At 38.3% G+C, this 27,993-nt stretch overlaps 1 protein-coding gene across 1 annotated transcript; it reads right to left on the bottom strand.

The window, feature by feature from the left end:
• Nucleotides 1–24,765: 24,765 nt before the first annotated feature.
• LOC129776383 (protein PTCD3 homolog, mitochondrial) lies at nt 24,766–26,999 on the bottom strand. The gene is made up of 2 exons (XM_055781983.1): nt 26,532–26,999; nt 24,766–26,470 (listed from the first exon to the last, which is right to left on the bottom strand). The coding sequence occupies exons 1-2, from the start codon at nt 26,886–26,888 to the stop codon at nt 24,812–24,814; spliced, it is 2,016 nt and encodes a 671-aa protein (XP_055637958.1). The 5' UTR covers nt 26,889–26,999; the 3' UTR covers nt 24,766–24,811.
• Nucleotides 27,000–27,993: the final 994 nt, after the last annotated feature.

The following is a 27,993-nucleotide window of genomic DNA, read 5'->3' as shown; positions in this document are numbered from 1 at the left end:
TGTATATGTGGCAACACTGTTCGTGGGACCCGTTTTAACAGCATTGAAAACATAAAACCGAATTCGCATCGTGAATTGAAGGGTGGAAACAACTATGAAAAGTGTTTAGATGGCTGGATTGTTCGTTGTAAAAAATGTATCACTTCAGAAGGGCTCTATTTCGAAGGCGATAATATGAATTTAGATGATAAATAAAGCATTTTCTTTAAAAACTCAAATCCCCGACATATATTTGACAGAATGTATTTTATGTATATATATGTACACAGATTAGCTTCTAATTATACATACCGAGGCACCACTCAGTGTCACATTAGAGGCGATTGTGACAGTGATACAGTGTCGACGTCTGGTGGCGACTTTAAATTGGGGCTATGATTTTGGGCCCCAAACTCGAAACTATCAGATTGGAAGGCAAGAAGCCAGTTTTAAAATGTAAAAATTTGAATGAAAACTTATACATCATGTTATTTAATCACTTCAAACATGTATTCCTGACTGTTATCTAACCATCTGTCTATACATGTTCGACATTTTTACTGAAACTTTTCACCATAGACGAATTTCATGCCAACTCGACTGGCCGTTGGCAGCACCATCTCAGATAGCAGTGAAACGTTGTGTGTGTAAATACATGGGCCATTTAAGCAACTTTGCATACTTGAAATATTCGAAAAATTCAAAAAAAACTTTTGACGTAGGACTACGTCTAACCGGAAGATATAGGGGGTGAAATGGAAATCTAGGCACTGAACAAGTAGGAAAAAATGCAAGATTTGGAACGCTTATAACACGAGCATTTCTCAATAGATCGCAAAGGTTTTTGCATCAATTGATAGGAAATATATCTACGCATCTATCATAACGAATAACATTTCATTTTTCTTGAGATAAATAATTGAATAATTGTGAAATATCAAGCATTGTCCAATTGCACTATGTGCTCATTTTTGATTGGTCCATTTTGTGCTCCTCAAATCGTACCGACCAATACGGGCAACCAGAGCAGCAGCGAAATAGAATGAAGCACGATTGGAAAGGAAAAAGAAAAAAATGAACGAAACATTGGTCGCAGTCTCACACATGCGTAATTCTCAAGCCAGCCAGTCAGCTTAAAAATCCCCGCTCCGCTGCCGTAACGATCATTCTTTGTGTGGACACCGACTGGACAACATCGTTGCTGGACGAGCTGGACGGCGAGGGATCGAGTGCCTTTCTCAAGGCAAGAGGGTGGAGGTGGTAGCGCTGGAGTAGAGTAGAGTTTTCAAAGGGCCTTTCTCAAGGCTAGAGACGATTGAACCGCAAAAGTTTAAAGTCTCTATAATACAATACCTTCCTTCCTTCCGTAACGATCATTCTCATTCAAACCGTACACCACATCAGTTCGCATCACAACACATCAACGAACCAACCCAAGCAGCCATGTCTGGACATGGTAAAGGAGGAAAAGTGAAGGGAAAGGCAGAATCCCGCTCGAACCGTGTTGGTCTCGAGTTCCCCGCAAGGGTAGCTAGGCCGAGCGCGTTAGTACCAGTGCACCAGTCCACCTAGCCGGCGTTATATAGTTTCGGCCGCCGAAGTGATCGAGTTAGCTGGCAAAGCTGCTCGCGACGATAAGAAAAGCCGCATTCGGAACAGAACACATTCGGTTCGGTGGACATCAAGACAACAGGCAGTTGCAGCGAGCGGCGAGTGGCAAACGCAATCGCAAAACGGCAACTGGCAGCAGAAGAAAAAAGTTTGTTCTTTTTACAATCTGCTTTGGTGGCAAATCCAGAACAAGGCGGCATCGAGGGCGTTCGAAATGTTTTTTTTTTCAAAACCGCGAGTACAAAGTTTTCTAAATTGGAACCATTCCATAAAACACGGCGCTTATCAGGGCCATTAAACCTTTCAAAAAAGAGTTTACGAAATACAGTTCAATGCTTTCTAAAATAATACCCAAAATAATAATAAAACACAAATTGATTTTTTCATAATTTGTTTGCCAGGATCTGATGAGTATGTGAATTTGTCAGTTGTTCTGAGCTTATTGATAGTTGGGGACTTTCCTGATTATTCAATTTTCACCAATTCTTAAATTGTTTCCAGATTGAAAGTACAGTAATTTACAGTTAGTTCGACAGTTAGCTAATTGGAAGGACATGTAATGCGACATATTTAGTTGGACATTTTTGTAAACATAGAGATCCAAATTATGACCCCACATTGAAAGTCGACACTGTACCACTGTCATCGCAAATGTTCAATTACAGGTTAAAATCGCCTCCAATGCGACACTGAGTGGTGCTTCGGCACGTCGTGGGGTCTTTTAAATTGATCATTCAGTTTTCACAAACCCATGTATGGTGTCCGAATTAAAAGTGGCTTCAAATTACAACACATTGTATGCAGGATGGCATTAACGAATTTTCTCGGTAGCAAGAACTGCTTTCTTTGGTTGATAACTGATGTTGAAAATTGACTGACGTTACATCTGCATTGCATAGAGGAATAACTAAGGAGCAACACGATGAGCTATGTATTTCCTGCTGCTTTGTTCTTATTTTAAAGGACTTTAATCCGAAGGTCATTCGTCCCTGTATTTACTGTTGGTTTTTCAGAACGCTTATAGCTCGTTTATTTCTCGACAGATCGTAGAGTTCGTCTCCAAAACCTCAGTTCTTTTTCATTTTTATTTACTTTGTTTGCGGAGAACACATCTTACAATTCATTCGTCTCCGAAACCACAGCTTAAGGTACGGTAATGTGCTCAATAGTGAAATATATGATAGTGAACAGGCTGATGACTACCTATGCATTCCCTATCACAGTCATCATTTTGATTGTACGATATGTGTATACGCCGAAACATGCCCGACGTTGCACATTTAATAAGTACAAAGCCTTCAGAAAAAAAATCAAGAATCAAGTTTGTAAAAAAAAACACAAAAACACAACACCAAAGGTTCTTTTCAGAACCCCCAACATGTTCATAAAGAGTAAACAGTAAACTAATCCATTTTTCAGGTAGATAGGTAGGTATTCACGTAGGAGAAGAAAATAAAACAATATATTTAAAATATATATTTAGCAAAAGTTGTCCCCTTTGTATAGTCCTACGTCACTCCGGTTATGTCACCGACATTACCCACCCGTCTTTTTGGAAAAAAAGCCAATTTTTTTTTCTTACAAAAATTTACAAAAAATTATAACTTAAAAACTATGATACCTACAAAATTCTTGTCAAAGGATGAAGTGTAGGAAATTGTTTAAATTTTTACGAAAAAATACCAAAAATGTTTTGCTCGTAAAATTTTTGTGTGTAAATTCTCACGTTTGACATGTTCTTGACATGTTTCCAAATAGAGAAAAGTTAGCAGAGCGTGTAAATTGCGATAATTTATACATAAAAATGTTACGAATTAAACATTAATAGTATTTTTTCAAAGAAAAAAATGAAAAAGTTGTTGTTCGAACAACTTTTTTCATGTAAATGTGCCCATCGTCCTATATATGGATAACTTCTTGGAAATTCTGAGGGCTATTTTTATTATTTTTTTTCAGAATTTTGAAAGCATATGTTTTCAAAAAAAATGAATTTTAATTTTCAAAATATTATTTTTAATGAAAACCTAAGTAATTTCTTACATTTCATTCTCTGACAATTTTTTTGTAGATATTATAGTTTTTAAATTAAGATTTTTCGAAAAAAAGTTGAAAACCCCCAAATTAAAAAAAAAACCTACAAAAAATATCAGACCTACAAAATTTAGGTCAAATAGTGGAATGTAGGAAATTATATTGGTTTTCATTAAAAATTATCAAAAACATTTTTGGAAAAAAATTTCATTGAAAAAAAAATATTTTGAAAATTAAATTTCCTTTTTCTCGAAAACATATGCTTTCGAAATTCTGAAAGTAATAGATCTAAATAGCCCTTGAAATTTCCAACAAGTTTTCCATACATCGGACGATGGGCACATTTACATGGAAAAAGTTTTTCGGACAACAACTTTTTCATGTTTTTCTTTGAAAAAAATGCTATTATTGTTCAATTCGTAACATTTTTTTGGTATAAATTATCGCATTTTAAATCGTGTGCTAACTTTTCTCTATTTAGAAACATGTCAAACGTGAGAAATTTACACACAAAAATGTTACGAGCAAAATATTATTTTTTTCAAGAGTCTTCATACAAAAATGACATATATTCCAAAAACTATAAAAGATAGAAAGTTGATGTCTTCGACAAAAGTTTATATTTTACTAAAGAACTAAAACTTTGTCGAATACACTATATCGCTATATTGACTTTAAACAAAATTAAGATAAGTTGTATTTTTTTCAAAGAAAACATGAAAAAGTTGTTGTTCGAAAAACTTTTTCCCTGTAGAAGTGCCTATCTACCGATGTATGTGCAAATTGTTGGAAATTGTAAGGGCTATTCATATATATATATTTTTGGAAATTTTAAAAAAATACGTTTTTGAGAAAAATGAATTTTAATTTTTAAATAACTTTTTTGTCAGCGAAATATTTTTCCAAAATTTTGTTGGTAATTTTTTGTGAAAATTTAAACAATTTCCTACATTTCATCTTTCGACAAGAATTTTGTAGATATCATAGTTTTAAAGTTATAAATTTTTGTGAAAAATCAAGGAAAAAAATTTGACTTTTTCCAAAACGTAGTCTAATTGTTTTTCGAATATTTCAAGTATGCAAGGTTGCTGAAATAGCCCATGTCTTTACACCCAGAACGTTTCACTACTATCTGAGATGGTGCTGCCAACTTCTAAGTCGTGTTGGCATGAAATTCGTCCATAATATAAATGTGTGCACAAAAACAATTTTCGCATAAGATTTTTTTACAACCTGCAAAAAAATGTTTTTCATTTAAAAAGAATACTTATTTGATGGAAGTTATTGCGAAACAACAATTCATCACATTTATCTCTTCGACGTAGAGAAAAACTAAATGTGATGCATTATAACGAAATTCATTTCGAAATTCTTTCTATTTTAACGTACAATGTTCTCCATGTTTTCGTATCACGATAAACACCTGGTTTTAATCTCCTGCACCAAGCTTTTTCATCTTCTTATTTCATAACACTTGGTTCAGACCTGATGCTCCAAAGTCTGGTTCTTTTCCTACCATCCCTATATTCACTCTCCTTTTCCAAGTACTAATGATCTCTATCCCGGTTTTCCTTAGTATTCTGCAAAATGCAGGAACTCAGACTATTTCTGTCGTATCTTTGGAAATAAGTTCCGAATAATAAACTAGTGCTGGATCAGTTTCAACCTCGAGAACAACTGATTAGATTCCGCTCTTAGATGCGTTATCAGTAATGTGTTCCAGTTCTCCGAGGGAAAACTACTAATGATTATGTAATCGAGTTCGGAGTCCAATGAAAAAACAGGTGTGACTTGTTTGGAAGTCGAAGTCAGAAGAAGGATTTATTCCAACAACTACTTTGTCAGCAGCACAGTAATTTAATAATAATCATATTCACTCCTCTCCCTATTTTTGACATCTTTTCTCTCTTCGAACGCTATGGTAGGCTAGTTAGCACTACCATTTCAGGCAGATACTTTCTTTTTCTGTTTCCATTTACTGTTGATTGATTCTCGCTTCGAACCGGCGTTTGCCAAACATCATTCATCTCCACCACGGTTGGCATCTCGGTTTTAGAGGTAGTCGGTATTGGCCGACCAGTTTCGACCAATCTCAACGACGGCCTGGGATGACCCGATATTTCGTGTATATCCCTAACGACACTGACCTGCATTGGATGAACGACAGTCGTCGTCTCATCTACAACCGTGATCTGTAATAACTTTTTAGAGAATCGTTTTAAAAATGATGCGTTAATACATGTTCGTAAATGCGGAATGTTATACGGGTACCCCACGATATCTCCAGGCATCTGCGTATCTAAAGGATCATGATGATGATTGTTATTATTAGATTTAGAAGCATCATCAAGCGAATGTGGGACTAACATGTGCTTATAATTTTTCTTTGGGTTGATCAAATCGATCAACATCTTTGGTGTATAACTAAACATTCTTTCAGAAGGTAAACTACCCTCTAATGCCATGTCATTATTTCTATAATTGTATAAAAAAGGATTACCCTGATCTTCTAGGCTTATACTCAGCATATCAGACTCTAGCAAAAACTTTTTGAGCGCGTCTTTTACTGTCCTTTTACTCAAATCATTATTTATTCGTAGTGGGGATCCATATTAAAATAATGCTTTGTATTAGAACAGTGGTTTTCAATCGGTGGGGAATTCCCCCCTAGTGGGGAATTTTGTCATGAAAAGGGGGGAATTGTGCAAGGGAATATTGCACATATCCTTCACTTTGAAGATGACAATGATGAGCAAAAATTGCCACCAAAACTTCATTCACAAACACTCAAATTTGTGATCCTCGTCAAACATTTCCAAATCTGAAATGTAATGTTCAATTGAACTACAGGGTTTTCCATTTCGGGCTTCCGAAAGTATACAGCCCTGCGCTGACAACCGTTTGACATAGCTGTCAACCAAAGCGTCATATCGTTAGTTGAATGTCTGCCATTTTACAATATGGATCGTTTTAGCATCGCACAACGTTTTAATTTTGTTAAATTATACTATAAAAATGATGAAAAACCGGCAAATGTTTTTCGAGCATTACGGACGGATTTTGGTCGTTATGGACGGCCTACAGACCACACAATCGCTAATGTAGTGCGTAAATTCGAACAAACTGGATCCGTAGCGGATATTGTGAAACCTGTGCATCATCGTAATGTGCGTTCGTCCGAAAATATTGCTGCTGTTGCTGCCAGTGTGGAGGATGACCCGAATGTTTCGATTCCACGGCGTGCTCAGCAATTGGGCTCCATATCCATATAAACTCCAACTGGTACAAAAATTAGAGCGTGGTGACCATGGAATGCGTCGGGCATACGTCGATTGGGTGAACGAACAACAGCAGCAAAATGCTGAATTTTCGCATCAAATTTTCTTCAGCGATGAGGTACATTTCGAGCTCGGTGGCTATGTGAACACCCAAAATTTCCGTATATGGGGCTCAGAAAATTCACACGTGATTGTTCAGAGGCCATTGCATCCGCCAAAAGTCACTGTTTGGTGCGCATTATGGTCAGGTAGAGTCATCGGGCCGTATTTCTTTGAAAATGAGGACGGCGAGACGGTAAATGTGAATGGTGAGCGCTATTTGAAGATATGGAAAAGGATGACATGTGGTTTCAGCAGGACGGTGCCACGTGCCACACAACACGACCGAACATGGCCATATTGCGAACGAAATTTGAGGGACGCATAATTTTGCGTTTTGGTGATGCCAATTGGCCGTCCAGATCATGCGATTTGAACCCGCTAGACTTTTTTTTGTGAGGTTATGCGAAAGACCGTGTCTATGCCAACTCTCCGCAAACTCTTAAACATTTGAAAGACAACATTCGTGAAGTTATGACCGAGAAACCGCCCCATATGTGCCGAAAAGTCATCTAAAATTACCTGTTCCGGATCAAGGTGTGCGAGGAAGTCCATGGACATTTGAATGATGTTGTATTTCACACATAATGGCATAACCAAACTTTAATTTGAAATAAAAGTTTCATCGAAATTCGAATTCTAAGTGTGTTTTATTTCAATTTACTTTCGGAATTTAAAGTTGGAAAACCCTGTACTTCACAATATCTGAAAGACTTTCGTACAGAAGACCGTAAAAAGGTCAAGACTTTTTACAAAAAGTTAAACTTGAACGATCTATAAATGATCGCTTCTTATCCTGATATGCGGAATAAGCGTTACGAGTGTTGTTGTCTTTTGCGTAGAATTTATTTGAATCAGGATTTTATACAATGCTGTTGATGGGAACAAAATACTGTAACAGAGTGTGTATCGAAGACATGAAGTGTGCTTTTCGACAACGTTCTCCAGAATTGCGATTTTGGCGGAAATAGTTCAGGCACAGGTGCCATACTGACTTGCCAAACTTTAAACCTGTTTTGTAATCTGATACAAGAATAAAATAAAATTTGTTGCGAATATAAATTGAAAACCGTCTGTGTTCTTACATTACTTTACTGATATGCTACAGATTTTCTTACAAAATACTGATAGGGGTGAAACACTGGGATTAATTTTCGTAAAGGAAAGAATTGGGCAAAAAAGGTTGAAAACCACTGTTTTAGAACAATTGCCATACTTGCACAAACATCACAAGCAGCAACAAGAATTTCAATGTCATACAACACCTGATCCGTTACTTGCTGGAAGATAGATGTACTAAAGAAAGTGCCTTGTAGCAGTCTATTATATGTAAAAGGTCCTCGAATCATGTTAATCACTTTAAATTTCCGTGAGTGTTCAGACATTGATAGGTGTGTACGCTCTCTCTAAATCCAACGCACAAAAAACGCTACCTCCAGCTAATCTAGCAAAAAGATCTTGAGCAATTGGCAATGGATAGGCATTCGGTATAATTACCGTGTTAATAGAAACTTTGCAGTCAATTACTAATCTTTTATCATTGTTCTTCTTGGCAACTACAACCATGGATGATAATGAAGTTGCCTTCTAAATGGCAACTAGTTTGCGAACAAAACGGCGCATATTTGACTTAAAATGGATAATTTTAAGTATGTTATATAAAGCGTCAAATTTCGATCAGAAATACGACCCTATAATAAGAATAAGACAATGCACAATGCTCAATGGTCCAGGAGATGCATTTAAGTGGAAATTAGCATTTAGAGCTCGACAGTTATTCTCTAGACAAAAACTGTCTTCGACAAAGTTGTTATATATGATAGAGCGCTCATCTTTATGTTAAGAAAAATAGGATGACCAACATTTTCGATGAAATAAAAAATCTAACTTTCTTATCTCTATAGATAGAGGTAAATATAGTTCGAAAATGTTGTAGTTCCAGTTATTTGAAACATCTTTGAAGAACTAAGTTTTTTCCTATTTCTTGAAATAACCGATATAGCTTTTTCCTAATTTGCGTTAGGGTCACCATTAGAAAAAACTGTTTTTTTGCTCTAACTTTTATATTTCAAATTCTACATACAAACTGTCTTCGAAAGACTTTTAGAACATACTGATACAAACATTTTGCGATGCAGACCCTGTCAATATCTCAACTTCACTCAAAGTTATTGATAGTTCTTCCCAAAAAATGCAATTGCTTGGGGCAAACATAAAAAATGTTTGTTGACGGAATTTGAAAGAACAAATTTCACTCTATATAATATGTGATTTTCAAAGATATGTTATTTTTTATATTTGAGTAAATTAAAATTGAAATCACGAGTTTTTGGGTGAAAACCCATCAATAACTTTGAGTAGGATTAGGATGTTGACAAATTCTGCATCGCAAAATGTTGGTATTGATAAGCTCTAAAAGTCGTATGAAGACAATTTTGATGTAGAATTTTAAAAAAATATAGGAGGTTGTGTCCAAGATACGACCGCATTGTTGACGTAGAACTACGCTGTTATTCTATATAAGTCGCTTATTCATACCTTCGGATATTATTCTATAATGCTGTGAAATTTTAGAAACAACTGCTTAGTAGAATAATCTCTGAAATGGTTTTTTCATTGTAGAATTTGTTGACGATAATTCATTGATGATTCATTCTTTCCCTCGCAAAACAATACACTAGCTGATCGTAAGTCGCAATTTATTTCATGTCAATGCAATGAAAAAAGACAATTATGCCACACAGCTTGTACTCTGCTGTAACACCCATCGATACGAATTCGCTGATGAGTTTGTCAAGAGCAACCGCCTTCACCACCAGCGGGGGGAGCTTGATTTTGGTTGCTGCCTGGGTAACGGCGTTTGCATTTTCGACCGACGCGCCGAAATCGCCTACTTCGCTGTTGTGCGATGCGGTGTCACACTCGCGAAGGCTCGGTTCAGTGCGAGCGCTTTTCACTGCACCAACATCGCGTGCAGCATTGGATGACGCTTGCCTCGAAATATTATTGCCCCTGGCAATGCGTTCATGTTTTGCAGGGCTCGAGCCTGCCTTCCACTTTTTCTTGCTCATCATACACTACGCGAAGCGTCCAATTTATGACGCGGAAAGAAAAACACACGATACGAATAACGCGAAAAACGAACAGAAAAACCAAACGACGATATCCAAGTTGGATTACCACTGGTGGGGTCCAATCTTAGATCGAAGCGCAGCGAAAGCAAAGTGAACTAGATTGCTCAACAGTCCGATGCCGAATGAAAGTTTGCCTCAGCGAGATCCACTGTTTATACTATAGGCAAGTATTCCCCTTCATTCTTCTACTTTTCCTTTGTTAATGGGGACTTTGAATCCTACGATTTCCCCTACGTTGGTCGTCGATAAGTTGCTCGTTATTGACAGGTCTGTTCAGGAAAGCACACAAATGGACAGAACAAATGTATGGGAAAATGGGAACGCCTCAAGTTTTCATGAATTTTAACCATTTACAAACCAGGGGATTCTAATGTATAGCATATTAAACAAATCTTACGGAATTTCCGATTCGTTTAGTATGTGAATCGCCAAAATCCGTTCGCGGCAAAAATAGTTATTAACGTTAACTTTATTTCATAAAAACGTGACCTGTTTTCTGATTTGGCACCCTTAATGAAAGACGTAGTTCTACGTCAAAAAAAGGTTAGAGTGAAAACCCCGGTTTTTCATGGTTACCCTAATGCACCTTAGTTAGAAAACAACTTTGTGGGAGATATTTATTGTTTAGACAAAAACTGTCTTCGACAAAGTTGTTACATATGATAGAGCGCTCATTTTTATGTTATCAAAATAGGGTGACCAAAATCTTTACAGATAGATATAAACATAGTTCGACAATATTATAGCCCCAATCATTTTAATTAACTTTGTTGAACAAAGCTTTTTCAATTTTGACGTAGGATTACGTCTTTCGGGAACATATTGGGGTACAAATTGAAAATCGAAAATCGTGCACATCGTGAAAATTGTCCAATTTCAAACGCTTATTGCTCACTCATTTCATGATGGATTGATGAGATTTTTGCGTCAATCAATTTCGGCACTCCATAACATTTTTTTACATTGAATCAAATAATATATGTCATGAAACTAACTATCGAATAATTGGAAAATCTCAACCCCTATCCTAACGGAAATAGCCACTTCTGATTGGTCGAAATTGACAACACATTTTTTTTTATCTGTATTATAGTGATTTTCAACTCATTTGGCTGGTTCGTCACTTTTTACTTCCATTCTTGGAAGAATGTCGGGAGTGAGAATTGAACTCGTGACCTTTAGCGTGAGAGGCATGGATGTTACCACTACGCCAGATCGCCTCCATTGACAACACATGCGGGGAACGATGAATGAGTGTTTTTTATTTTCGTTCCAATAAGAATCTTTCGATGGATTAATTAAAGAATGGTATTTCAATGAATAGAACTTATGTTCGATAAAATTTAAATTTGGAACTTTTATGTTGGTTGCTTCGTGAAATTTCATATCAATGTCCGATATAAATTTCCAATTGGAATTCGCATTGAGGTATGTAGCATCGTGTTCCGTTGGATTCAAAGCGAAAATGGAAATGGGTTGAGTAAACACTCAGAAAGTAAAAATTATAAGTGAAATTGCCTTTTCCAATTCATATATAATTTTTCTATAATAAAATAACACTTTTTATTCTGGTGAGAAAACTTGATAATTGTGTTCGATAATGATAATTGTCTTATATTACATTGATGAGTTTTTTTCTTTATTTCATCCATAAATAACACAGGAGCCAGCTCGTCCAGAGCCACAGAGGGCGGCTTTCATCATATCTCATTCCACTTAGGCGCATCTTCTATCGTGATACGCACCATCAAATGACTAATCACTATCTTTCTATCATTATCAATCGGTTATGGACATTGGTGGAGTAAACAAACAATTCCTAAAAACCAGACAAAACTTTCCAAATCACTATCGAAGAGTTTAACAATGTAATTCTTCAAACATATCCAAAATCAACATGTAACAGATAACTTGACGGAATCCTACGTCAACTATGCGGTCGTGTCTCGGACACAACCCTTCAGTGACTTTTTTTTTATATAATCGATTTAGCGCTTTTTTCCTAAGTTGCTTTAGGGTGACCATAAAAAAACGGTTTTTTTTGCTCTAACATTTATATTTCAAATTTTACATTGCATGTTTGATGATGGCGTCAGTTTGATGGATCGTAATGTATATCATATCGAACAAATCTTAGGGAATTTTCGATTCGTTTGCTATGTAAATTGCCAAAATCCGTTCGTGGCAAAAATAGTTATCAACGTTAACTTTATTTCATAAAAACCTGACCAGTTTTCTAATTTGACACCTTTAATAAAAGACGTAGTTCTACGTCAAAATATAGAAAAATATAGCGCCCTTGGTCCCGAAACCATGTAATCTATAAAAAACAGGAAGTGGGTTATATTTATGGTATAACCGCAAGGGTGACGTAGGACTATCGTTGATTTAGAGATCATTTGTTTGAAGTTGAATCTAAATCCATCCTGAATGAATAAATAAATAAATATTTGGGTGACTTCAAAAACGAGAGTGTTACGTTGGAGACTCAAGGTTTTATGCATCCAATATTGGATACAAAAAACCTTGTTCTGAAGAATAATCTTCAGAAGCTTTCCTGCTAACTGCACTTGATTGACAAATCACAAAACCAAATGTATGTGGTCGCAGTATTATATGGATAGAAAACATTAAAATAAACTCGCTTGAATATAATTTTCAATTCCAAGGGGAACTGGCAGATTATTTTTCAGCAACGATCATTTCTTTCCAGGTTTCCTCTCGATAACCAGCAAACGAAAAGAGTTGCGCGCGTGTATGTGTGTGTGTGTGGCGGCTGCTTCTATGTCTTCCCGAGGAACCGTATTTCGATGCTGATACTCTCTTGGTCACGAGAGTATCACGGCTTTTCTGCGCTCCCTCACAGTTAAAACAAACTGATTGCATTTCAGGTCAGGTTATTTTTCAGCAACGATTAGATCTTTCCGGAATTTTCTCGATGCTGTATGGCATCCAAACGAAAATTCTCGTTTCAGTTTGGCCTGCAAAAAACTTTTCTAAACTCTAATCCATCAAATATGGAGCCCTGAAAAGGGCCGTTGATTATATGCTAAGCTAATATAGCACCCTCTCCTTGGATTCGATGGGCCAGCTGAATGTCCTTGGGCATGATGTGACGCGTTTTGCGTGGATAGCACACAAATTTGTATCTTCGAATAAGCCTCCTGCAGCGTCATAACCGCGGAACTTTGGAAGCGCAAGTCGGTTTTGAAGTCCTGAGCAATTCCACGATCCAAAAGCTGCAAAGGTAGCTTGCGGATCAGCAATTCGGTCGACTTCTGATAGCGATGAATTTCACGCAAAGTTCCCGGTCGATAGCGATGTGGCTTCTTCACCTATCCTGCGGCTGGTGCGCTTATCCGAGCTGCTTTCGTGTGCCTTACCACTGAAAGACTAACTAGCTATCTGCTTGGTCCCAAACAAACGAGTCGTCACGGTGCGAGAGTAGAATAAGAAATGAACGAAAGCAAAGGAAGCGTCATTTTATAAACCATAAAATATAGAATCTAAACCCCACCCTTATTATATTCGTTGCTTACCCTGAGCGAGAAACGAATAACATCGAAGTAAGTATACAGTAATGTATTTGAATCCGGACACTTTGCGTTACATTTAATACCATACCGCAGCCACAACATTTTTTGCATGTTGAATTAATGCGATTGATTAGTAACTATCAAGAAACTATCAGTAACTATATTAGCAACTATTAATCGCATAAATTCAACATGAAAAAAATGTTATGGCTGTGGTATGATATTGAATGTAATGCAAAGTGTCCGGATTCAAAAGCATTACTGTAAAAAAGAGTTAACTCGACTGAAATTTTTTCGGTTCGGCCTGCAAAAACGAAATTAAGAGCCCCCGCCGACTGCAGACTGACTTGTCGACCGATAGTTCGGTCGGCTTCTTAATCAGTACGGAGAAAAAAAGTCTGTAGTGTACAGCATAATGCATAGACGTAAGTATGAGCTTCCCCATCTCACATTCCAATAAGATTAATGGGTTTCCAAGTGGGCGCGCTACACACTGATACGAATGATTTCAATAACCTGTTTTCGAAGCTATCATTAAGCTATTGAAACAATTTTTCGACTCAATAAATAGCAATCATATAACTCTTGGACATTTTATCTTTTGTATGAAATGATTATCATACTGTTCCATTGATCCGAAGCAGAATGAATCACGCTTAAAGAAGGAATGGATTTTTTCTTGGAATTTAGTCAGCAGAAATAATGCCCTTTCCCAACAATTAAAAACGACAAACGGTAAACAGTTTCATCAAAGTGATTTCTTCGATATGGGGATATATTCACTACATCATGTCATATATTTCATATTTTTCATTATGAAATCCATATCCATGGCACCTATCGGTATCGAATTATCATCGACACCACGATTTTCGCTAAATGCTCCTTTCAGTTCGGCCTGTAAAAAACTTTTCTGAACTCTAATCCATCAAATTTGGAGCCCTGAAAAGGGCTGTTGATTATATGCTAAGCTTATATAGCACGCTCTCCTCGGATAAGATGGGCCAGCTGAATGTCCTTGGGCATGATGTGACGCGTTTTGCATGGATAGCACACAAATTGGTATCTTCGAATAAGCCTCCTGCAGCGTCATAACCGCGGAACTTTGGAAGCGCAAGTCGGTTTTGAAGTCCTGAGCAATTCCACGAACCAAATGCTGCAAAGGTAGCTTGCGGATCAGCAATTCGGTCGACTTCCGATAGCGATGAATTTCACGCAAAGTTCCCGGTCGATAGCGATGTGGCTTCTCCACCTATCCTGCTACTGGTGCGCTTATCCGAGCTGACTTCGTGTGCCTTACAACCGAATGACTAACGAGCTGTCTGCGAAAGACTAACGAGCTCGAGTCCTCACGGTGCGAGAGTAGAATAAGAAATGAACGAAAGCAAGGGAAGTGTCATTATATAAAACATAAAAGAATCGAATGTAAACCCCACCCTCTTTATTGTATAAGCTTACTGTATACTCACGAATATAATAAGGGTGGGATTTAGATTCTATACTTTTATGGTTTATAAAATGACGCTTCCTTTGCTTTCGTTCATTTCTTACTCTACTCTCGCACCGTGAGGACTCGAGCTCGTTAGTCTTTCGCAGACAGCTCGTTAGTCATTCGGTGGTAAGGCACACGAAGTCAGCTCGGATAAGCGCACCAGTAGCAGGATAGGTGGAGAAGCCACATCGCTATCGACCGGGAACTTTGCGTGAAATTCATCGCTATCGGAAGTCGACCGAATTGCTGATCCGCAAGCTACCTTTGCAGCATTTGGTTCGTGGAATTGCTCAGGACTTCAAAACCGACTTGCGCTTCCAAAGTTCCGCGGCTATGACGCTGCAGGAGGCTTATTCGAAGATACAAATTTGTGTGTTATCCATGCAAAACGCGTCACATCATGCCCAAGGACATTCAGCTGGCCCATCGTATCCGAGGAGAGCGTGCTATATTAGCTTAGCATATAATCAACAGCCCTTTTCAGGGCTCCAAATTTGATGGATCAGAGTACAGAAAAGTTTTTTACAGGCCGAACTGAAAGGAGCATTTAGCGAAAATCGTGGTTTCGATAATAATTCGTTACCGTTAGGTGCCATGGATATGGATTTCATAATGAAGAATATGAAATATATGACATGATGTAGTGAATATATCCGAAGAAATCACTTTGGTGAAACTGCATTATAAAATTATATGTGTACGAATGCCGCAATCGATAGTCGACTCTAATTTGCGCTGGGTAATTTCCTCGGAGGACTCGATTCCTCCTTTGAGCATTAATAATCTCTTTCTGGCAAAATGATGTGGTATGAATCACATTATTTGAATGATAGAATGAAGAAGTTTTCTGCCAATTTCCTTCAACCTCCAAAATCTTTCTCCCGTTTGTCGTTTTCGCGTTCGCTAATCCTTTCTCACAACACCCATTTCTAGTTTGAGAAATTGTTGAGTAAACATTGTTTGCCAGTGCGCGTAGAGCGGGAATTCCTAAAGATTCATTGCACCTCTAATAAATTGCCGAAAGACGTGGTCTTACGTTGATCGCACTTGATTGAAAAAATCCAAAACGAAATGTGTTTGATCGCAGCATTATATGAGTAGAAAGCAAATAATCGCTCGAAAATGACTTGATTTTCGCGATGTGAAACATTTTCCGTTTTTCATGTTATGCATGCAATATTGGATACGAAAATTTCCACTGATGGGGAAAAAATATTCAGAAGCTTTCCTGTTAATTGCGAATGATTGAAAAATAACAAAACCAAATGTATTTGGTTGCAGTGTTATATGGATAGAAAACATTAAAATAAACTATTTCGCATGAATGTATTTTTCAATTCCCAGGGGAACTGGCAGATTATTTTTCAGCAACGATGATAGCAACGAGAATTCCGCGCGTGTATGTGTGTGTGTGTGTGTGGCGGCTGCTCCGATGTTTCAAGCGGAACCGTGGCATCACTCTCCTCCTGACGGATTCGCTTTTGGCCTTAGGTGCACAAACAGGCTCTTGGTGACACCGTTCATCAGCGCTTTCATGATAAACGAAATTAGCTACACAACAACAGCGTCAACATGCTCCAATCGCTGTTCAATCATAACTGAGTGGGTTTACGAGCGGCGCTCGCTAATATACCGATTGGTGATTTCAATAGCCTGTTTTGAAAGCAATTTTAAGACTATTGAAACAAGTTTTTGGATGAAAAAGTAACAAGTATATGACGCGTAGACATTTTATCTTTCAAATGAAGTGTTTATCATACCATTTCGTTCAGTTGTTTAAGAGCTATTAACGCTCAAAATCTCGGTCTCCGGCGTAACGCTTTCGTTCTCGAAACATTGGTTTTACACCCCGGTATAGAAATGAAAGACGTAGTCCTACGTCAAAAGAAGGGTGGGTAATGTCGGGGACATAACCGTAGTGACGTAGGACTATACAAAGGGGACAGCTTTTGTTAAATATATATTTTAAATATATTGTTTCATTTTCATCTCCTACGTGAATATCTACCTATCTACCTGGAAAATGGATTAGTTCACTGTTTACTCTTTATGAATATGTTGATGGTTCTGAAAAGAACCTTTGGTGTTGTGTTTTTGTTATCACTCGATATTCCCATCTTGTTCTGTTAAACCTTCCTGTTTAGCTATTGCGTTTGCCACTCGCCACAGCTTTCACAGTTGGAAAATTTCTTCCCATCCAGCTTGTGACATGTTGTTCAGTAAATTACATTTAATGCGACGTGCCGGAGAAACACTTTGCCACTCACTGAAACTAATTGTTGCCTTGATGAGCGCCGAGCCGAAGCTGCTCTGTTCTTGATGCGGGTTTTCTGATTGTCGTGAGCAGCTTTGCAAGCCAACTCGAGCACTCCGACGGCCGAAACTCTATCATCGCTGTTAGGTATACTGGTGCTCCGGCACCAATCCGTTCGGCCTAGTTACCCTTGCGGAGCAATTAGTGAATGCGACCAACAGGGAACTGGAGACCTGCACGGTTCGATTGAGACTTTGCCTTTCCCTTAACTTGTCCTCCTTTGTTACGTCCACGATGCCGATGCCGTACCACCACACGGGTTTACGGTTTGAAAGAAAATAAGATATTTTCTTACTCACAGGATAGAGACAAATCGGCAGACTCAGCCAGAGGGGCGAGTCCAACGAGACGAACGAATGAGCGTTAAAAGGGAGCGATGGCAAAAAAATACATTCATTACGATTTGTTCGCCCGTTGAATGTATTTTTTTGGTCGATTTTGGTCGCCACAGCTTTCACGGTTGGAAAATTTCTTCCCATCCAGCTTTGTGACATGTTGTACAGTAAATTACATTCAATGCGACGTGCCGAAGCGCCACTCAGTGTCGCATTGGAGGCGATTTTAACCTGTAATTGAACATTTGCGATGACAGTGGTACAGTGTCGACTTTCAATGTGGGGTCATAATTTGGATCTCTATGTTTACAAAAATGTCCAACTAAATAAGTCGCATTACATGTCCGTCCAATTAGCTAAATGTCGAACTAATTGTAAATTACTGTACTTTCAATCTGGAAACAATTTAAGAATTGGTGAAAATTGATTAATCAGGAAAGTCCCCAACTATCAATAAGCTCAGAACAACTGCCAAATTCACATACTCATCAGAACCTGGCAAACAAATTATGAAAAAATCAATTTGTGTTTTATTATTATTTTGGATAATGTTTAAGAAAGCATTGAACTGTATTTCCTAAACTCTTTTTTGGAAGGTTTAATGGCCCTGAAAAGCGCCTTGTTTTATGGAATGGTTCCAATTTAGAAAACTTAGTACTCGTGGTTTTGAAAAAAACCATTTCGAACGCCCTCGATGCCGCCTTGTTCTGGATTTGCCACCAAAGCAGTTTGTATAAAGAACAAACATTTTTCTTCTGCTACCTGATGCCGTTTTGTGATTGCGTTTGCCACTCGCCACTCGCTGCAACTGCTTGTTGTCTTGATGTCCACCGAACCGAATGTGTTCTGTTCCGAATGCGGGTTTTCTTATCGTCGCGAGCAGCTTTGCCAGCTAACTCGATCACTTCGGCGACCGAAACTATATAACGCCGGCTAGGTGGACTGGTGCACTGGTACTAACGTGCTCGGCCTAGCTACCCTTGCGGGGAACTCCAGATCAACACGGTTCGAGCGGGATTTTGCCTTTCCCTTCACTTTTCCTCCTTTACCATGTCCAGACATGGCTGCTTGGGTTGGTTTGTTGATGTGTTGTGATGCGAGCCGATGTGGTGTACGGTTTGAATGAGAATGATCGTTACGGCAGCGGAGCGGGGATTTTTAAGCTGACTGGCTGGCTCGAAAATTACGCATGTGGTAGACTGCGACCAATGTTTCGTTAATTTTTTGACGTAGGACTACGTCTTTCATTTCTATACCGGGGTGTAAAATCAAAGTTTCGAAAACGAAAGCGTTACGCCGGAGACCGAGATTTTGAGCGTTAATAGCTCCTAAACAACTGAACGAAATGGTATGATAAACACTTCATTCGAAAGATAAAATGTCTACGCGTTATATACTTGTTACTTTTTGATCCAAAAACTTGTTTCAATAGTCTTAAAATTGCTTTCAAAACAGGCTATTGAAATCACCAATCGGTATATAAGCGAGCGGCGCTCGGAAATCCACTCAGTTCTAATTGAACAGCGATTGGAGCATGTTGTCGTTGTTGCGGTGAAGCTCTTTATTTATCATGAAAGTGCGGATGAACGGTGTCACCAAGAGCCTGTTTGTGCACCCTAGGCCAGAAGGGAATCTATCAGGAGGAGAGTGATGCCACAAACGGTTCCCTGGGAAGACATCGCTACACACACATACACGCGCGGCTATTAACAGGTGGTTACCGAGTTGGCATTAACCACTGGTGGGCTTCCAGTATCGAGGAAAATGTGGAAATATCTAATCGTTACTGAAAATAATCTGCCAGTTCCTTTGGGAATTTTCAAAATATATTCATGTGAAAGAGTTTAATTGAATGTTTTCTATCCATGTAACACTGTGACCAAATACATTAGGTTTTGTGATTTTTCAATCAATCGCAATTAACAGGATAGCTTCAGAAGATTATTCTTCCCCATCAGTAGGATATTTCCGTATCCAATATTGTATGCGCCCGCAATCGATTATTGCTCAGTCGCCGAAAGTTCCGAGCTCAGAGAGTTCATTCCCCTCTAGTTTGCCTTCCAAATTGCCATCGTAAACCACACCTTCTCTCGATTCAATCACACACAAAAAAGCATACTTAAGCGATATTCTGGTGGTGAGACACATTCATTTTTCGTGAGGACATCGACAAGACAACATCGTTGCCTAACGTGCTGGAGGAGGTGGACGGCGAAGGATCGACACATACACGCGCAGAACTCTTTCCGTTAGGATGCCATTCAGCATCGAGAAAGTTCCGGAAAGATCTAATCATTGCTGGAAAATAATCTGCCAGTTCCTTTGGGAATTTTCAAAATATATTCATGTGAAAGAGTTTAATTGAATGTTTTCTATCCATGTAACACTGTGACCAAATATGTTTCAATCAAGTGCTATTAACAGATGGTTATCGAGTTAGCATTAACCACTGGTGGGCTTCCAGTATCGAGGAAAATGTGGAAATATCTAATCGTTACTGAAAATAATCTGCCAGTTCCTCTGGGAATTTAAAATTACATTCATATGAAAGAGTTTATTTTAATGTTTTCTATCCATGTAACACTGTGACCAAATACATTAGGTTTTGTGATTTTTCAATCAATCGCAATCAACAGGATAGCTTCTGAAGATTATTCTTCCCCATCAGTAGGATATTTCCGTATCCAATATTGGATGCATAGAACCTTGTGCCTCCAACGTAACGCTCTCGTTTTCGAAGTTCTCCAAATATTCATTCATTCAGAATGAATTCAGATTCAACTTCATACAAATGATCTCTAAATCAACGATAGTCCTACGTCACCCTTGCGGTTATACCATAGATATAACCCACTTCCTGTTTTTCTTTTTCCTTTCCAATCGTGCTTCATTCTATTTCGCTGCTGCTCTGGTTGCCCGTTTTGGTCGGTACGATTTGAGGAGCACAAAATGGACCAATCAAAAATGGGCACATAGTGTATTTTGACAATGCTTGATATTTCACAATTATTCAATTATATATTCAATTATCTCAAGAAAAATTAAATGTTATTCGTTATGATAGATGCGTAGATATATTTCCTATCAATTGATGCAAAAACCTTTGCGATCTATTGAGAAATGCTCGAATTATAAGCGTTCCAAATCTTGCATTTTTTCCTACTTGTTCAGTGCCTAGATTTCCATTTCACCCCCTATATCTTCCGGTTAGACGTAGTCCTACGTCAAAAAACAAGTATAATAAATAATTGCAAAAACAAGATCGATTTATTTGCAAGTGTAGCGTTGTTTCAAAGGAGACTAGCTACAGGGAAACTTCGATATAACGTACCCTCGATATAACGTCACTCGATATAACGTACATTTTACCTCGATATAACGTACACATTTCCAAAGTGTAGAGGAAAAAAAATTTCAATATTTTTTTCTGATAGAAAAATGAATTATCTGTATTGTGATGCTAAATCAAGTTTTGTACCTTCAATCAATCCCGAAATACAGCTGGTTTTGTAATTCCGGATTCTAAATGAATCATGCTTTAATCAACAGTACGAAGGGAAACATCATGAGAAAGACTGGCTCCGTCTTCTGATTGAAGTTATTCATTGACTTTACTAAAACAGCAACACAATAATGTGTTATTGACTACGTTTGTGAGTACTTTATTATGCTTCGATATAAGGTACAATTCGATACAACGTACAATTTTGAAAGTGAAATGTACGTTATATCGAAGTTTACCTGTAGTTGGTTTTCGCAATATGTCGATAATATGTATCGGTCCTGTAGTTCAAAAGTTACGATTTTTTTAAATGCATTTTTGCTGTTCGGAATTTGAGACAAATAAAATTAAACATATTTTTAGTTTTTCACCATGAACATGTATTTGTCAAAAAAAGGCTCTATTGTATCCAAAAATCAAATTAATTTCGAAAAAAAGTACTATTTTGAGTAATGAGACACTGTTTAATGGCCAACAATGCTTAAGTGTTCGTAATTCGAGACAAAACGGTATGACTCTATCTTAATAGAATGTTCTGAAAGCTTTTCGACTTTAAAAGAAAAGAAAAGAGATCTGAATGGTGGCGTATGGATCGAATGTTATTTATGTTCAACGCTGCACTTTCTTATCTTTCTTATAATCAATTAGCTGGTCCGGTAAGCTTCGTCCCGACCAAAATTTGTTTTTTGTTACCGATACCTTCAAACATTCACATTTTCTTATTAAGCGCAAGTTCATGAGTCCAATCGCAGAACTGTTCCTTGATTGATCTTCTAATCGACCCCGTTGAATTTACCTTTTACTAAAAAATTCCTAGTACTTCTACCAAAACTCAACATTATAATATCAGATTATTTTCAGACACAATTCTCGTTCAAGATTTTTCAACCACTTGCAAATAACATGTTTCTCCGTTACATGGAATAAATGTTTGATACAGAAAATATGATAGAATAAAGGCAGACCCCTCCCCCCTTCTCCCCTTAGAGAGGGGGAGGAGTGTCTATTCACCATAGAAATGTTTCGTGCCCCCTAAAATCTTCACATGCAAAATTTGGATCCATTTGCTTGATTAGTTTTCGAGTTATGCAGAAATTTGTTTTTCATTTGTATGACTTGTATGATTTGTATGATTTGTATGTATGAGTGTCGAACCACCATAGAAACATTCATGGCATCCTCCAATTGCACACATCCACTCTCCAAATTTGGTTTAGTTTGCTTGATTAGTTCTCGTGAAATGCGGAAATTTGTGTTCCATTTGTATGGCAGCACACGACACCAAAGAGAAATGGGGGAAGAGTGTCTAACCACCATAGAATTTTCACCCTAAAACCTCCACATGCCAAATTTGTTTTCGTTTGATTGATTATGTCTCGAGTAATGCAGAAATTTGTGTTCCTTTTGTATGGCAGCTCCCTCTATAGAAGGGGGAGGAGTATCTAACCACCATAGAAGAATTTATTGCACCCTAAAACCTCCGGATGCCTATTTTGGTTTAATTTGCTTGATTAATTCTCGAATAATGTAGACATTTGTGTTTCATTTGTATGGCAGCCCCCCCTTAGAGAGGGGGGAGGGGTCTCAAACTACCATGAAAACCTTCCCCTACCCCAAAAACCCCCTACATACCAACTTTCGTGTTGATCGGTTCAGTAGTTTCCGAGTCCATAAGAATCAGAAAGACAGACAGACAGAAATCCATTTTTATATACAGTCGAACCCCGATTATCCGCGGCATAGTCTGGCTAGGTCACCGCGGATCACGAAAATCGCGGATAATGCAATAAATGACTAAAAAAGAGATGCAAACGCAAAAAAAAAAGATATTTCAGCGTGATAACTATGTTTTATCAATACAGGAATCATTAAACTATCCATCATATCGTGTACACCAGAAGTCATATAATGTGAAAGCCATGACCAAAACATAAAAGCAAAATCTTACACTCACTGATAAACTCCGGGAAAATCCATAGCATTACTAAAGTCTGCTTCATTTAATATTAGAACAAATTCTTTTGCTCATTGTGGCGCTCCTAGTGGACGGATTTGGAAACTTTTTTCACCCACGTGTCGGGAAATTCATTACCTTTCACCAATGTCCTGGAAAAAAGGTAATGAAGATGGTTGAGTTTCGAGCGACATAGCATGCGCTGCTATAACTATTTCGCAAATAGTGACGTCAGTCGTTGTGTTTATCTTTGATCGCCCACCGCATCCATGTAAAAATGCTATTTTCAGGAAGTAATTTATCGTACATTTTTGTAGAGCTCCCGCTGAATATGAGACTAAAGTGGTAGCGTGGAGTGAATATTTGTGAAATCTCGTCGAAAAAGACGGATAAAAGTGATATTTCCTTGCGGCATTTTCACTCCCCCGCGTTCATAGAAACAAATGAAGTTTCATTATTTTACCGTTATGAAGTTGATTTTTCGAAGGCTCTCAGTGTCGGTGTGTATGTTGTGAGATAATAATCGCCAACTAATCAAAATTTCACCGAAAATGTTACTGTTTTCCAGAACTAAGTATACGACTGCTTTCTGGACCTTTTACCACATGAATAATCGAAATAAGCTACGATATAATTGTCATCTGTTAAAAAATAACCAGTTGAATGATTTCATGAGAATTTTGGCTCAAATTATCATGCAACCGTGAGTACTTTCAACATTGTTTTGTTTCTTCCATACACATTCCATATTGAATGCAAATAATTACGACACGATATTTTATTTGCCAATACAGATACACTTCGCCTACTGCTCCATCTCTATATGTACCTCATTGACCTTTCACCATGTATTTATGTCATAACACCAAACGATAGCATTTTGTAAACAACCGCCATGGAAGCCGAACGGAGAGATAAAATTGTGCACAGTTTTCTTGAAAATCCATTGTTGTCGGCATCTAAGCTAGCTAAACAGCTTAAAATGCCCAGAAATACCGTATGGCGTGTTATCAAGCAGTACAAGGAAACATTGACGACGGCTCGGAAGCCGCATTCGAAGCGTCGGAGTGGAACTGTCGACCGGAAACTGCGTGGGAAAGTCATCAAGGCCGTCAAGAGGAATCCCAATCTTTCAGACCGCGATTTGGCCAATAAGTTCCAGGCCGCTCACAGTACGGTGCGACGAATTCGTCTCCGGGAAGGAATAAGGTCATTCCGAGCCAGCAAACAGCCAAATCGGACGCTGAAGCAGAACAATGTGGCCAGAATCCGTGCTCGAAAGAGTAAAGAAAATGCTACATTTGTATGAAAAACAAATTATGAATTCGTTAATAAATGACTGAACTACACGCAATTGTTTGTGTTCCAATATTAAATGAAGCAGACTTTATGGAACTCGCTTTCGCGGATAAACCGCACCGCGGATCATCCGCTCGTGGATAATCGAGGTTCCACTGTATATAGATATCCTTAAATGCTATGAATGAAAGAAACCAAACATTTATATATCAAGCAGATTTTATTTCCAACTGCCAACCCAACGAATTTACATACTTTCTTGTGTGCTAACTTCTTTCGGATTCACGGCTTCAACCCCAGCAAAACGGCGAATCTTATCAACATGTACCTCGCTCAGCGTGAGTGACTTATAAATGTGACTACCAAACTCGGCACATTCCGGATATCCATTTTCTGAACAGTACTGCAAACACCCAATAGCCAAGCTTGGCTTTTTCTCATCAATGCACAGTTGGACAAATGCTCGCAAAGATTCCGCCGCCGGATCGCCAACTATCGAATTCTGCTCCTTACTCAGTTTTTCGAACAGTGCCTGTGCCTTCTCCAAATCTTTCCCCCGGCAGCAGACAAGCAGAATATTTCCAAGCATCGCGCCAGACAGTCCGGTCTGTTGAGAGCGTCTGTCGGATGCAGCCAACTCTTGTACACGAACGAACATATCCCAGCCGATAGCGGTGAACTTTTCGCCCAGTTCCTGCTCTTGTGATTGCGGATTTGCGAGAATCGTTTGCAGGACAAGATTGAGCAAACCTTCCTTGCCTATGTGATCAAACTGGATCATGTGGGACCAAATCAGGGGAAGTTGTTCGACGGCGCCATTCATTTCGATAGATCGCAGTATTCCCTCCATCACGGATGGTTCCGGAATGTAAACGTTCGGAACTAACAGGTTGTAGGTTTCCATGAAAACTTCCAGCGGTTCCGAACTACAAAGAACGCTGAAATAGTGTCTGTAGTAAATGGACTCCTTATACGAATCTCCAATCAAATCGTAGTTGTCTTTGAAATGCAACAGTTTATCGACTCTCTTCGCCAAGTCCTTATCATGCAAATGGTTCTGGCAAACATCCATAGCTGTCACGAAGAAAAATGTATCCTTGGGATCTTGGATTTGGAACTCTTTGTTCTCGATTTCATTCATAATATCATGCAGAATGTGACTGGTTGGACCACGTTCACGGCAAAATATCAGCAGCATATAATACCAACTGGCCAAAGATGGCTCAATGCCTAATTTTTTAAACTCCGCCAATGTTTTCAAGGCATAATTCCTCGGGTGATTATGTCCTCTGATGGTTGAAATCGTATGCAGAATGACATTTAGCGTTCCGACATTTGGCTTCAGCCCTTGGGTCTTCATCGTTGTCAACAGATCGCAAACCGCTGACCAGCGCTCATCATACTTTTCCTTCAAAAATGAGACAATTTGAAGAATGCTATTAAATGTAGTCGTATCAAGAAGTATCTGTTTCTCGATAGTCTCCTGATACAGAGCCCACACTTTTTCAATTTGGTAATATTTAGCCATGCCTCGAATCAACGCCGCATAGTGTTCCGGTTTCTTCTCTTCGATGTCGTGAAAAATCTGTTCGGCCAGATTGAGATCCTTCCAGGTTCTCCGCTGACGATTCTTCTCAGTCACGCCCTGCTGAAACCAGCGTTCTTCAATGTATTCCTCCTCCAAAGTTTCTTCGTGATTGAAGAAACACAACAATTCCATCAACGATTGCCGCAGCTCCTCACTCACTTCAATGTTATTTTTCTTGAGCAGCTTGTAAACCAGAATAGCATCTTGAACGTCAACGTTTTCGATGAGTTTCCGCAAATCTGTTTCCTCCACCTGACTCTCCTCAGTGTAGATCATCGTTGGCACAAACGCTGCGACCGGCGGATCTGCTTCTTTGTGCTGAAAATCAGTACAAATTTAATCACGTGCCGAATGCTGCTATCAAGCGACAAGCGTTTACCTGAAACAATTTAGCATTTTCCTGACGAATCCAGGCGGCTGCCTTTCGGCCCGCCTCCTGAGCCATGGCATACATCCGTTTGTTTACGTTGGTCAACGGGAACAGAAACGGATCGTCATGATACTTGTAGTGGGCCGCTGTTGGATCGGAACCAACTGTGCTGGAGAGGGCGTTCAGAATATCCGTGGGACCACGTTCTATTCGCCGGGGTATAACGATTTTTTCCGGCTTCGCTTCCGCCGAAGGCGTGTTGCTCTGATACAGAACCTTGGTTGCGGAATGTAGCCGACTCAACGAGATTATTTGACTTGCCCGATATAGGGGCAGTTTCCTGATTGGTGTGTATAACGAATTCATCTTTCAGCAGATTATGTATACACCGACTTTATTGAAAATTATCTTAATACAATTCACTGTAGAAAAAGTTGCATGTTTTCGCTTTTCTCACTGAGCCGGAGTTATGTCACACTTGTCAAAATTTGAGAATCAAAACAAAACAAATGATGGTGAGTGATGCTGAACCAAGATGGTGAAATTGATTGTGCTGAACGTTGAAATACACACAGAAAAATAATTTAAAATGTGATTCACTTGAAAGTAAATATATGAAAAATGAGAATGGATTCAAAATGGTTGGCAAAAGAATACAAAGAGAGACGTTAAAAAAGTAGGAACAAAAAGTGTTACTTTTCTTATAACAATCCACTACAAGAGAAAGTGTTGCTATCGAAGGCAAAACAAATCAATTGGGATGAAGATGAAGAATATAATTTTTGCATCATTTATCATATTTCATGCTGTATCAACGACTTTGTAGGAAAATGCTACAAATCATTGCAGTAAAAATACTGGAACCGGCAATAAATTTAAATATTTTGAACGAACGTTTCCTGAATTTTCAACTATTACAGGTAAACTTCGATATAACGTACATTTCACTTTCAAAATTGTACGTTGTATCGAATTGTACGTTATATCGAAGCATAAGAAAGTACTCACAAACGTAGTCTATAATACTTTATTGTGTTGCTTTTTTAGTAGAGTTAATGAATAACTTCAATCAGAAAACGAAGCCAGCCTTTCTCATAATGTTTCCCTTCGTACTGTTGATTTAAACTTGATTCATTGAGAATCCGGAATCACAAAATCAGCTGTATTTCGGGATTGATTGAAGGTACAAAACTTGTTTTAGCATCACAATACAGATAATTCATTGTTCTATCAGAAAAAAAATATTGAAACAAATTTTCCTTTACACTTTGGAAATGTGTACGTTATATCGAGGTAATATGTACGTTATATCGAGTGATGTTATATCGAGGGTACTTTCTATCGAAGTTTCCCTGTATAGCGACAGTTAAAGCTCAATTTTCGCGTTAAACAAACGTGTTTTGATAACGCTTACACTGGGGCCATAATTTGTGTCCCAAACACGATGTTCACAAAAATGTCCAATTAGAGG

Source organism: Toxorhynchites rutilus, chromosome 3 (genome assembly GCF_029784135.1).
Source record: "Toxorhynchites rutilus septentrionalis strain SRP chromosome 3, ASM2978413v1, whole genome shotgun sequence".
NCBI classification, from domain to species: domain Eukaryota; kingdom Metazoa; phylum Arthropoda; class Insecta; order Diptera; family Culicidae; genus Toxorhynchites; species Toxorhynchites rutilus.
This window is presented reverse-complemented; position numbering and strand designations above follow the sequence as displayed.

Excerpts from the sequence above, each read along its gene's own strand:
- LOC129776383 (XM_055781983.1), bottom strand. The coding sequence starts at position 26,888 with ATGAATTCGTTATACACACCAATCAGGAAACTGCCCCTATATCGGGCA. Across the intron at positions 26,471-26,531 it reads AAAATGCTAAATTGTTTCAG|CACAAAGAAGCAGATCCGCC; the intron begins GTAAACGCTTGT and ends ACTGATTTTCAG.